Consider the following 12,028-nt stretch of genomic DNA (forward strand, 5'->3'; position numbering starts at 1 on the left):
AGCTAGTAAAGGCAATCCTGGTAAATTTCGATCCTTCGGGATCTGACAATTCCTCGAGGGACGTGAACTGCCAATCAGCAGTACGCAGGTGACTTGGCCCCATGAACGTGTTAAGTTCTCAGTGCTCCTGGCAGTAACTTCTTTTCTTCTTAGCATTTTCTCAGCAGACTGTAGCTGAGGATGATATCATCGTTCTGAGACTCGTGGGGCACCTACCCAGTTGGGACAGAAATTTCAAAGGGAGTAAGCGTCTATGCTGTTCCCTTTCCTGTTGAAGGTGTCCCCTGGTGGTATTCTTTCACAAGGTTTGAACCTCAACAAAACCACCATTTCCTTCCCGCCCACCCCATTTCCATCCCCAGTTCCTCTTACCCGGAAGCTGTTGCAGCCCAGCCCGCTCTGGGCTCCAATCCTGTCCATCCTTCCCCCGAAGCAGCTGGACCTCCGCAGGCTCCGAGGGGCAGCGAGCAGTGCCCTCAGCTTGCTCTTCAGGAGGGCAGATCTATCGGAGGATTCCCAGGGGCCCCGCCCAAGGGCACCCCCATCTCTCTGGGCCGGGTTGACCTCCCCCGTCCAGGGAGGCACCTCAGAAAGGGGGCTGAGAGGGACCCCAGCTTCCTCATGCTGCTCACTTAGTACTTGTTGGGGCACAGCCTCTTCTTCTAAAGGCATCTTGTCCTCCAAATGGTCCAGCAAGTTCTTTACAAAAGGAAAACAGGGAAAAGGAGAAGTCTCACTGCCTGGCACAGTGTCACAAAGCCCCCTCATCCCAGACCGTGCCCCTTTCCTGGCCCTACCTTGAAATCCATCAGGTCTGCGTTGGACACAGAGCCATACACGGGGTTCGCTCCGGTTCGCCCTGGGAGCTGAAACGCCAGAAAGAGGAGGAAGCTCGCGGCAATGGTGGCGGAGCCCATGCTGGCGTCGGTCAAGGGGCGGTCTGGTGCTTGCTGCCTCTTCTCTCTCCTCTCTGCTTTCCCACCCTCGGCCTCCCTCCGTCTCCGTCTCCCAGCTGCCCTGCGCCTCCTCTTTTTATAGCCCCTTGGCTCTCTGAGAGCACAAGAGGGACGGAACCCTCCCCATTCTGTCACTTGCAGCGATAAAGCAGCTGAGTGAGGAGCCAGCAGAAGATGCCCTTTTAAAGTTATCAGTCCAGCCAGCTCGTCACAGCCCCTCCGCCTTGAGCAGCTCCGACAAGCCCGGGACCCTCAGCTGCAGGAGCCACATTCTTGTTGATTGGCCTCAAGAGGTTCCCACTTCAAAGGTGTGAGAAGAGCAAAAAAGTGTCCTTGGTTATCTCACAGCGATGCCTCAGGCTTCTTTCTCATCAGCCACCGGACCCGTGCGGGGAAGCAGAGGGTGACGGTTGGCCGGCGCCCAGCTCCCCTGTTGGTTTGCGGCTCAGCTGTCAGGGGCTCCAGATAAGGGCGGGAGGGGAGGAAATGGCAGGCAGCCGGCAGCTCAGCTCAGGACAAATTAGTCCGGATGCTCAAGCTGGCCTCATACCTGACTCATCGGCGGCGAGGGCAGACCTCTCCCTCCACAGGGCTGTCCTGACCCCTGGCTGTCACCCTCAGTGGTCAGGTGAAGAGGGAGTTATTTTTTAGAGTACTAAGTCAGCCAGAACCAAATGTGACAGATGTCCCGAGAACTCCGCTCCCAAATAGAAACGCAAGAAAAGCTTTGGGAACACAATCATTCCTCTGCAAAGCTTCCCCTTCTTCACCGCACGGCTCCCCCCAAGGTGTTGGGGGAGACTGGCGCTAAGAGGATGCCAGCATTTTCATTTACAGAAGCTCGCTGCTTCTCCGACTCTGGGTTTGAAGCTTGTAATGCCTCACACCTCGCCGGGCAAGCTCCCGTGGCGAAGTTGGCTGATGGAGCGAGGTGGGATGCAGCTGTGGCCCGTGGAATTTCCCTTAATGCCCCCCATGTCCTTCTCCAAGGCCAGGCAAGCGATGAGCCACAGAAGCCGCCATTTTCCTGGCCCCCAAAAGAGAAGTACCAGGCAGCGAGCCTGTCCACATGTAATGCGTGGCCTCCACTTACTAAGCACTGGACTCAACGCTCCACACTCTTCAATGTAACGTATCCGGGGGAAACACTACACTTGAAGGGATGAGAGACCTGCATTGCACCCCCAAACAAGCCAAATTGCGTACATCTTTGGGGCCTTATTCTTCTCATCTGTGAGGCTCGTAAGAGCTATTAATATGTGAACGTATTTTGAAGAGTGAATTGCTATATAATTGCACGATGCTCACAACGGTTGTCCTTACTGGTTGGTTGGAATGTGCCAGGCACCGTGCTGAGAGCTTTATATGGATTCTTTCCTTTTCATCACCAGCCCCAGAAGGTGGGTAGTATTGTCGCCATTCACAGAGGGACAGAACTGAGACTGAGAGCATCTGTCACTTGCCCAAAGTCACTCGGCAGAACCAGGACTCGGACCCCAGGTCTGACGCCGACGCCTGTACGCTCCACCCACTTCCCAGATCCTGCTGCTTCTTTGCAGGATCTTGTTAAGGAAGGTTCCTTAACAAGCCCTTTAGTCTCAGTTCCTGATTAAACACCACCCTAATCCCAGCCTCTCAGGTTGCCTCTGAGCACCTCCTCGCCTTCCCCCTGCCCTGGGACTGTAGCTTTGCGTGCTTGGCAAGTCTGCGAGTGTGTGGACTATCTCAGGAAAGCACCACATCCAAGTCCCATGACCTATTTACACACCTAACATGTTTCAATCTACCCCGTAGAAGCTCAGGAAATGTGGGTGGAATGACAGCTCTGTCCTGGCCGGACCCTCCCCCAACTGTGCTCACTCCTTGGCTGATCAGAGAGAGAGGCTGTTACGCAGTGAAAGAGCAGGAAATCTGGGCATTACGTGGCCGGGGTCATGAGAGGTGTTCGGGGTGGTTTTTATTCTAAAGGAGAAAAGATTTGGGTCGGCCAAACTCAACTTGAAATCCGAAATGAGTGCAATTCTGAGTAGGAGCTCTGGGGGCAAAGAAGCGCTCTATCCTGACGAGTCTCTGGAATGTGCTCACAGCTTAGTAGCTCGGGTGGCAGGGTTATTATTAGCAAAGAGGATTCAGTGAGCAGATACCCTTAGAGACGGACCTTTGATGCAGGCAAGACTTCCGGAAGGGCATCATGGCAGGTGGTCCCTGCCACGGCTTGGCCTCTGGAGGCTGATGCCGTTCCTGCATCCTGAGCCACTTCGGAAGTCTGTTGGTGGCCCAAGGAAAAGCGGAGATCCCGTCCAAGGTTCCAGAAGGGGAATTTCAGAATTTTCCCAGCTCCTTTTATTAAAGTTACGTTTCGTCTTCCAGCGTGAAACTGGAGTGGGGCACGAGTGTCATTTGTTGAGTTGCTTCTATTGTTTTTGGTTTTTTGTGGAAGGTGGGTGGCAAACAAAAGGATACTTAGGTTTATTGCCCTGACTTTGTATAGGACCAGCACCACCCCCTCCACTAACAGGGCCCAGGGAAAACAGACAATCCCCAAATATACTTACCGCCCAACCCTCTTAAAGCCTTTGATTTGTCCCTGAAATGGAAAATGCCTTGACGTACAGTTTCTCTTCATTTTCGTGCCCCTGCTCCACTTCGGGGGGTATGTGTGGAGGAGTTAATATTTAAATGGGGTATTTAGAAGCCAGCCTGTGGGAGTGAGAGAGAAGAAAAGCAAAAGGCACAGAAGACCAGGTCCACCCTCCACCTCCACCTCTCCCACTAGCTGAAAAATCAAAAGGCTTTATTTCCTTATCACTGGAAAGAAGTCGTCTTAGTCATATGATGGAATAAAGGTTGCAGATGGGTGGGAGGATCCAGAATGGGGTATCTCGAGTTTCTAGCCAAGTTTGGTTTCATGACTCTCCATGGGGATGCTGTGGGCTGCCTCGGGGAGCCATGAGGGCCCAGCAATGTCACATGTGGGCAGAACTGGTGTGAAAAACCCCTCACATTCATGGGACAAGTCTGTTAGACCTAAATAGTCTAAAGCAGAAGCCCCAGTTGGGAGAAATTGGTAGGACATTGGTGCGTATTTAGGAATGATTGCTTCGGACTTTGAAAATGATGTTCTGTTTCTCTGGTGCAACATGGAGGTCACTGAGACTGGAATTTGGGGACAGGTTCCCCAGGAAAAAAAGGCCCAAGACAAGTTGATTTGCTAAAACTTTATGGGGGTTGTAGTTCAAGGGAAGTAAGAGTGAGGAGCAAAGGAAAGTGAGATAGTGCATTAGTCAACCACCGTTGCGTGACAAATTACCCCAAACCTTACCAACTATACATCTATTATCTAATAGTTCCTGTGGACCAGGAATCTGGCTCTGCTTTAGCTGGGTGCCCCTTGTTCAGAGCTCACACAGGCTACAATTAAGATGTTGGCCGGAGCTGCGGTCATCTCAAGGCTTGGCTGGGGATCTGCTTTCAAGCTCACTCATGTGTCTGTTGGCAGGTCTTCGGGTCCACACTGACTGTTGGCTAGAGATGTCAATTCCTTACCGCGTGGGCTTCTCCATAGAGATGCCGCTGACTTCCTTTAGGTAGAGAGGGAAACATTATGTAAGCCACCATCTCTTTGTAACCTAATCTTGGATGTGGTACCCCATCACTTCTGTTGTACTGTGTTCATTAGAAGTGAGTCATAAGGTCCAGCCCATACTCAGAGGGAGGGGATTACCAAGGGATGAATACCAGGAGATGAGCTTCACTGGGGGCCATCTCAGAGGCTGCCCACCACAGGTAAGGAAAGAGAAAGAGCAAATATAAAGTGATATGTTACCAAGCTGGTCACAGCTTTGCAAAAACAGCTTAGTGGTTGGTTGGTCGGTTGGTTGGTCATGTTGCACATCTCCAGAGAGCGTCGTGGAACCCAGCACCTTCGAACAGTCTATGAGGAGAGAAAAGGATGAGGGCACTGCATTAGATCCCTAGGGCTGCTGTAACAAAGTACCATAAACTGGGTATCTTAAAACAACAGAAGTGTATTGTCTCACAGTTCTGAAAGCTAGAGTCTGAAATCAAGGTGTCAGCAGGGCCAGGCTCCCTCCACAACTTGTAAGAAAGGATCCTTCCTTGTCTCTTGCAGCTTCTGGGACCTGCCGGCAATCTTTGGCATTCCTTGACTTGTAGATGCATCCCTCCAATCTCTGTCTCTGTCATCATATGACCGTCTTCCCTCTCTGTGTTTCTCTCTTTTCTTCTTATAAAGACACTAATCATATTGGAATAGGAGCCCACCCTACTCGAGTATGACCTCATCTTAACTAACTACATCCACAATGACCGTGATTCACCAACACCCCCTCCAGCATACCACCCAAGGACATACATGAGGGCCCACCCCTGCACCTTGCCCTCCCTAGGGGCCTCACAGGGAGGGGGAGTCACCCGCTGGCTAAGGCATGAAGGTTCTGCTCTCTCCCCCGATGCAGGAAGAACTAGGTAGGGGAGCCCAGGGTAGGGAGGCCAGTTAGGAAGCTGGTGCGCCAATATGAGTGGTGAGGGAAGGAAGGAGGAGTGGACATGGTACCTGCCTGGGTGGTCCAGCCAAAGAACGGAGTCAAGGAAGATTCCAAGGGCTGAAGTCATCGAGGGTGGAGCCCCGGGAGAAGGTTTACTCATTCGGGAGTGTCATAGTTTGGGTTCTCCTGAATCTGAGACAAGTATTCAAGCAAAGTTGTTTATTTTGGAGATAATCCCAGGAAATACTGGCAGGAGAGTGGGGAAGTGACCAGGGAGAGAAGGAGTTTAGTGATCACCGTGGGCAGTTGCAGCTTAATCCCAACTCCCCGCAGAGAAATCCAGTAACCGGTGAAAGATACACGCCACCTGTGAACCGAAGGCGCTCCTCGGTGTTGGTTGAGTGTTGCTCTGGTCCATGTCAGTTCCCCAGCACTTCCTGCCTGCCCACAGGAAGTGGACTCTGGCTGCCAGAGAAAGTCCTCGGGCAGGAAAGTGCCGTGCTGCTGGATGAAATTAGGGCTGGGGTGCACTGAAGCAGCAAGGGCAGGGGCTGTACTTGGCAGTGCCAGAGACAAGATACTGGGGGCACAAGAGTGGGAGCCAATGTCCCAGGGCTGAAATGTTCCAGGATGCCCAGGCAGCTGTATGGAGCCTGGCTCCTGACCCCATGGGAGAAACGGGCCACTTAGTGGAAAAGCACTGATTGCATGAAAAATCCTACAGAGACAGGGATAGAAGGTTGAGAACTGCAACACGAACAAAGACAAGTGGCCAAGTTCATGACTTTATTTAGACCTGGTTCTGCATGAGGAAAGAATGCATTTTTTTTCTTGCCACAAATCATTCTCAGAAGGGTCAAAGCTGGGAATTCCTTGGCAGTCCAGTGGTTAGGACTCTGTGCTCTCACTGCTGAGGGCCTGGGTTCGATCCTTGGTTGGGAAACTAAGGTCCCAGGTTCCAAAGGCACGCGGCGTGGCCAAAAAAAAAAAAAAAAAAGAAGTCAAAGCTGCCACAAGAGGGGTGGAGAGAGGAATGCAGAATCAGTGACATGAGATGTAGCGTTCAGGCCCAACACTGTCCTGACATCAGTAACCTCAAAACTGGAGACCCGGCAAAGCCAGTCTACCCTCTACTGAAGCTCCTTCCAGCTGTGAAGCCGTGGGCTAGGCATCCTTGGGCCTGTGTCCACCAACATGTCTTTCTGGGTAGATTACACTGACAAGCATCCACAGAGATACATAATCTGGCAGCTTCTTTGGAGGATGAGGTTGATAATAGGAAAGTCAGGGAGGTTAAGGCCATGGCTATAGCTACATGGGGATGTGTCTGAAGCGGCCAGGGTCACAGGTTAGGGAGGGCTGGTTCTAAAGGGCATCCATAGATGATGCATGTGCCACAGCACTGCCCGCAAACACCAAACACAGGGGGAGCTCAATGAGATGTCACTTCATTGGGTACATCAGGCCACCCACTCCCCATCCTCCAGAAGTCATATTTGCTTCCTTCACAGTTTGTTTTGGAGTCCTCTTTCCTGGACTTTTGCTTGAGGAAAAGGCTCAAGTAACAGGATATATCTGTATCATACATACAGACTCCACTGCCTGAGCCTTATTTATGGAAGAGCTGGACTTACCTGGAAGAATTCTGAAGTGCTGGTTGGGTTTGTAGAGTGGGCTTTCTGGGAGGGGGTCTGTCTTCATCACCTGAGCAGGGGGAGAAAGTTGCCAATACGCAGCAGCCCCAAATGGTGAACTGAGTGATGCCATTAAGAGGGGGACCTTCCAACCCACCAGCAAGCCTAATTCACTGGCTTGGGAAAGGTTGGGTTGTGCAGTGGTTAGGGGCCTGGGTGCTGGACCAGCATGCGTGGGCTTGAATCCTGGCTCTGCCACGTACTAACTGCGGGATCCTGAGAAAGTCACATGACCTCTCTGTGCCTCGATTTCCCCATCTGTAAAATGAAGGATAATAAGAGTTCTTCCTGCATAGTTGTCGCGAGGACTAATACGAGTTCATGGAACTGGGCCTGGTACATAGTGAGGCCTTTATAAATGTTAACTGTGCTAATTACTCATTACCGCCCTGGGTCAAAAACATTAGGCAAAGATGGGTCACAGTTTTATTGGAAAATAAGTTGGTCCTAAAACCTTATTTTCAAAATCTTAATCTCATTAGATATTTCTAATGCACGCTGGGTTGAAATGAGAAATAACACCAAGACCCACCACTTCTCTTTCCCTCTGACTCAAAGAAACATCAGATGAGAACAGCAGAAAAGCCATAAGAGAGTCACGTGGATCTCTGCTGAAATCTCAGTGTTGGCACTTAGCAGCTGAATGCTTTCAGGTAAGATGCTTCCCTTTTCTGGGTCTCAGTTTTCTCATCCATAAAGAGGGGATAATAATAGTCCTGTCCTCCTGCAGAGCTGGGATCATAAAAGGTATTCTAGGCAAAGGAAACCGCATGAGCTGAAGCCTGGGAGCCTGAAAGCAGGAGAGAGTTCTGCAGCATGACCTGGGATGCCTGGAACCCAAGATGCAGGGGAAGGAGGACCCTGAGAGGAGAGGGCAGTGACCTCTACCAGGACTCCCTGCTGATTAAGGCAACACAGTAGGATTCTAGTGCTTGTCTCCTTTTCTGCCTTGGAATAAAGGTCTTCTCTCTCTAGGGCAGAGAGGAAGTGAAGACGTGGGGTCCCAAAGGAAGGGCACCCTGAAATGCTGGGCCTCTTTCAGGCACTTCTAAACTTATGGGCTCAGGAAATGAAAATGCTATTAAACTCAGGGTTTAGAAGCCTCCTTTCCAGGATGACATCAGGAATTGAAGACTTGAACCTGAGGTTTGGGGCAGATGGAGTGCTCACCCCCAACAGGAATGCAAATAAGCTGGCATATCTCTTTCTCTCTCTCTCTTTCTCTCTCTCTCTCTCTCTCTCTCTCTCACACACACACACACACACACACACAAAGCGCCCCCAATCTCTGAGAGCTTCTGGAAACAACAAATACAGGGAGAGTGCCTCTAATGGCAGAATTCCAGGCAGAGGGAAAGCTATTGTCAAGGGGCAGATACCTTGACACACACCCTCATGTCACAGGAATACATCAGGGCCCATTCAGCTCCCAGGGTCAAAGAAACTGCCAGCCTTTGAAAAGTAGTTTCTGGGAAGCGTCTCAAGTGCTTGAGATATTTAGAGACATTTCAGAGCATGAAAAGCCCTTAAAGAAAAGCAGCCACCACCCCCCGCGCCCCCCCCCCCCCAGCTGTTTGACCAGTCCTTGAAGCCGTGTCCCTGCCCCACCATTAGGACATCTTTGGGATCTTCAAGAAAACACGGGGTTTGACTGTTTTTCAATGATGGATTATTTTTTAGAACACGGAGACAAATCAATTTCAAAGGAAAAAGCTATAATATTGACTTTATTTTATCATGGAAAATTTGTGCTCAAAGATAAGAACCGTCTTATATAAAACAACCAAATAAATAAATAAATAAGTAAAAATAAATAGGAGTTGCTTCAAAGGGGAGCAGGGGGTTGAGGGAGAATCAGATGCAGCCAGGACCTTCTCTTAATACCTCCTCAGCACTGTGTGGGGAAGAGAGAGAGTGGTGATTACATTTGGGTGGGAGACAGGCAGGACCTGAGCTTCCCCTCACCACGTGCCATCTGTGCCTCCCCCCTCTTCAGTTCACCTGGATGTTTGAGGCTTTTGGAATAATCTATCTCCCTGGACCTTGCTTTCCCTGTTGTAAACTGGGGATTACCATCACCCTGGTGATCCTGCCCTCTGCCTTTGCAGCTCTAGACAGTTCAGGGGAAACCAGGAGGAAAATGTTTAATACTCTTTCTGCGCCAAGAAGGGGCTGCCAGGCAATGACCGAATTACATCCTAAGGTGATTCTGCCCCTTTTGGTAAGAGAGGCAGGAGGTGGTTAGAAGGCGGGTGGGAACTCAACAGGCATGGTAACGGATGTTGTCAAAATTTAATATTTCCAGAAAGGCGCTCCTTGACCCTGAGGACTGGCAGCAAGAAAGAGTGATATCCAGGTGTCCTTTGCTCAAAGTTTGGTCCCCAGAGACATCCAACCCAGACAGGCGGCACGCGGTGGGAATGGGGGTGGGTGCTCACCGTTGCAGCCCAGGCCGCTGAGGGAGCCGATCCGGTCCAGCCTCCGCCCAAAGCAGCCGGAGTCGCGCATCATCCTGGGGCTCCGCATTCCCCGCAGGGCCTGGAGGACGCTGCTGCCGGGCCCGAGGAGCCCCGCGGGGGCGGCCGCCCGGGTCTCCCAGGCTTCTGCGAGGCCGTGGCCCTGCTGGAGGGGCTCCAGGCCCTTCTGCTCGGCCTGCAGCTCCAAGGCCCTGCCTCGTAGACGGCCCAGCAGCTCCTGCGATGGGTGGGGGAGGCGGAGCCTCAGGAAGCCGCACCTGGGCCCAGCCGCCCTCGATGGCGCCAAGGCAAACCGACCGCCTTGGGGCCGGGGGTCCCCGCACCCAGTCTCGCCGCTTTCTCATTCTCCTATCACTAATTCCCAAGGGAGGGTGGGGACCTCTCGGGACTGTGGGTGGGGGTAGGGGGGGACCCGTTAGCTGCTGCTGTCGTCGGTGCCCTCCCGGCGAGCCGGCTTTACGCAGTTCGGCAGCGCTCACCTGTATCCCGCGCAGTTCCGAGGCCGGGCCGGGACCACCGAGCGGGTGGGAATGGCAGCCTAGCAGCGACAGGTGCAAGCACAGGAGGAGCAGGGGCGCCCGGGGCAGCGTCGTCTGCGGGTCCATGTCGCTGCAGGGGCGGAGAGAGGTTGCCGCCGCTGCCGCTGCGCTGGGTCCCGGTTCACGTCTCACCTACTGGGTCCTCGGGCAACCGCGGCCTTTTATCCCCCGTCCTGAGAGCCGGGCCGGCCCTGCCCCTCTGGGTTATCTCTGATTTATCGGCGCATTCCGGCCCGGCCCGGCCCGCTGAGCTCAGGGCGGGGGAATGCACCTCTCCGCGCGGAGGGGTGGAGGCCGGGGAGAGCAGGCCTTGTATAGAAATGGGCCTGGCCGGGAACGGGAGCGCGCAGCGGGGGGAGTTGGCGGGGTTGGGTAGACACCGCTAGGTCTTTTGTCTCTCGCTTCCCCCTTTCCTGCAAAAACCCCGGGGCTTTAGAGTGGCTCTTTTCTCTTTCCTCCCCCCCGCATTCCCGGAGAGGGCAGAGGGTACCCCAGCGATCAGAGGCCTGACGCAAATGCCGGGCGCACGGGGTGACTCAGAGAAAGAACAGGTCCAGCCGACACCCCACCGCCGCAGCGCGTCTTCCCTCCCCGCCTGCAACTCGGCACCCGCCTGTTAACTCTCCGCACCTGGCTCGGCGGCGGGTCTTCCGGGCGCTCTGACCGCTGTCCGTGGTTCTGATCGCTCTGAGCCAACAACGCAAGAGGACTCGCTCTCCTCAACTTGGGTCTTGCCAGAAAGACAAGCGTGGGGCAGGGGCAAGAGACGTCTGAGACCCCTCTCCGCCCTCTCACAACCTCCTGCACTAGGATGCTAATTCTCCAGTGTCACCTGATTAAAAGTCTGGGTATGACAAGGAACTTCTGGAATGCTGACCCTTCTTCCATCCCTTAAAGGGTAGAGCTGATTTGACAGGAATTTTGAGAGGCAAGGCCCAGAGATGAAGTCATTCAGGAATGCCTTCTATCACATCTCCTCCAGGTGCCAACACCTCCCTCTCCCACCAAGCCAACATAACGGAAAAAGCAAGGATGACTGGAAGATGGTTATCTATTTGGTGGGACACTAAGGGTGTGAAGGAGTGCCTTCCACAATGCCTCCTTCACCTGGTCGTCCATGATCTCATTCCCATTCGCAGATGGTCTGCGCCTCCTGTCTGTGATTACAAAAGGGGCTCCATAGAAAAATGGCCCTGGGAAGAGCCACAGCAGATTAAATCCCCCCTAAAGTGTGCATGACTGATGTCACCACCCTTACCAGATAACTTGTGCTGACAAGCAGCAGGATGAGGGAGTAGCATTGTTTAGGAAAGGAAATGTGTTATGACAGAAGTGGAGAAAGGGGCAGCAAGGAGCAGAAGCTGAGACGTCTAAGCAAATCTTGCCTGAAAAATAGCATCTTCCAGGTATTGAGTGAGAAAATTGTTATTGTAGTTCTTCACTTTTCAGATAAGGAAACTGAGCTCAGTGAAATTAATCTACTTTCTTTTCTTTTTTACCCCTAAATTGATTTTTAATTTTTAATTGAAGTATAGTTGATTTACAATATTATTTTAGTTTCGGGTGTACAACGTAGTGATTCAATTTAAGGTTACTATAAAATATTAGCTGTATTCCCTATGCCATATATTGCATCCTTGTACCTTATTATTTTATACCTTGTGGTATACCTCTTAATCCCCTACCCCTATCTTGCACCTCCCCCATCCCTCTCCCCACTGGCAACCACTACTTTGTTCTCCGTATCTCTGAGTCTATTTCTATTTTGTTATATCATTCATTTTATTTTCTAAGTTCTACATATAAGTGAAAACATACAGTATTTGTCTTTCTCTGTCTGACTTATTTCACTAA

General features: G+C 52.0%; 2 protein-coding genes across 2 annotated transcripts; both read right to left on the bottom strand.

The window, feature by feature from the left end:
* Window positions 1-149: 149 nt before the first annotated feature.
* Window positions 150-917, bottom strand: NPPA (natriuretic peptide A). Its single transcript, XM_068537488.1, has 3 exons — window positions 798-917; window positions 373-699; window positions 150-212 (listed from the first exon to the last, which is right to left on the bottom strand). The coding sequence occupies exons 1-3, from the start codon at window positions 915-917 to the stop codon at window positions 150-152; spliced, it is 510 nt and encodes a 169-aa protein (XP_068393589.1).
* Window positions 918-1,837: 920 nt separating this feature from the next.
* NPPB (natriuretic peptide B) lies at window positions 1,838-10,240 on the bottom strand. Its single transcript, XM_068537489.1, has 3 exons — window positions 10,115-10,240; window positions 9,597-9,852; window positions 1,838-1,983 (listed from the first exon to the last, which is right to left on the bottom strand). The coding sequence occupies exons 1-3, from the start codon at window positions 10,238-10,240 to the stop codon at window positions 1,838-1,840; spliced, it is 528 nt and encodes a 175-aa protein (XP_068393590.1).
* Between the last annotated feature and the right edge of the window lie 1,788 nt (window positions 10,241-12,028).

This window comes from Eschrichtius robustus, chromosome 3, assembly GCF_028021215.1.
Source record: "Eschrichtius robustus isolate mEscRob2 chromosome 3, mEscRob2.pri, whole genome shotgun sequence".
NCBI classification, from domain to species: domain Eukaryota; kingdom Metazoa; phylum Chordata; class Mammalia; order Artiodactyla; family Eschrichtiidae; genus Eschrichtius; species Eschrichtius robustus.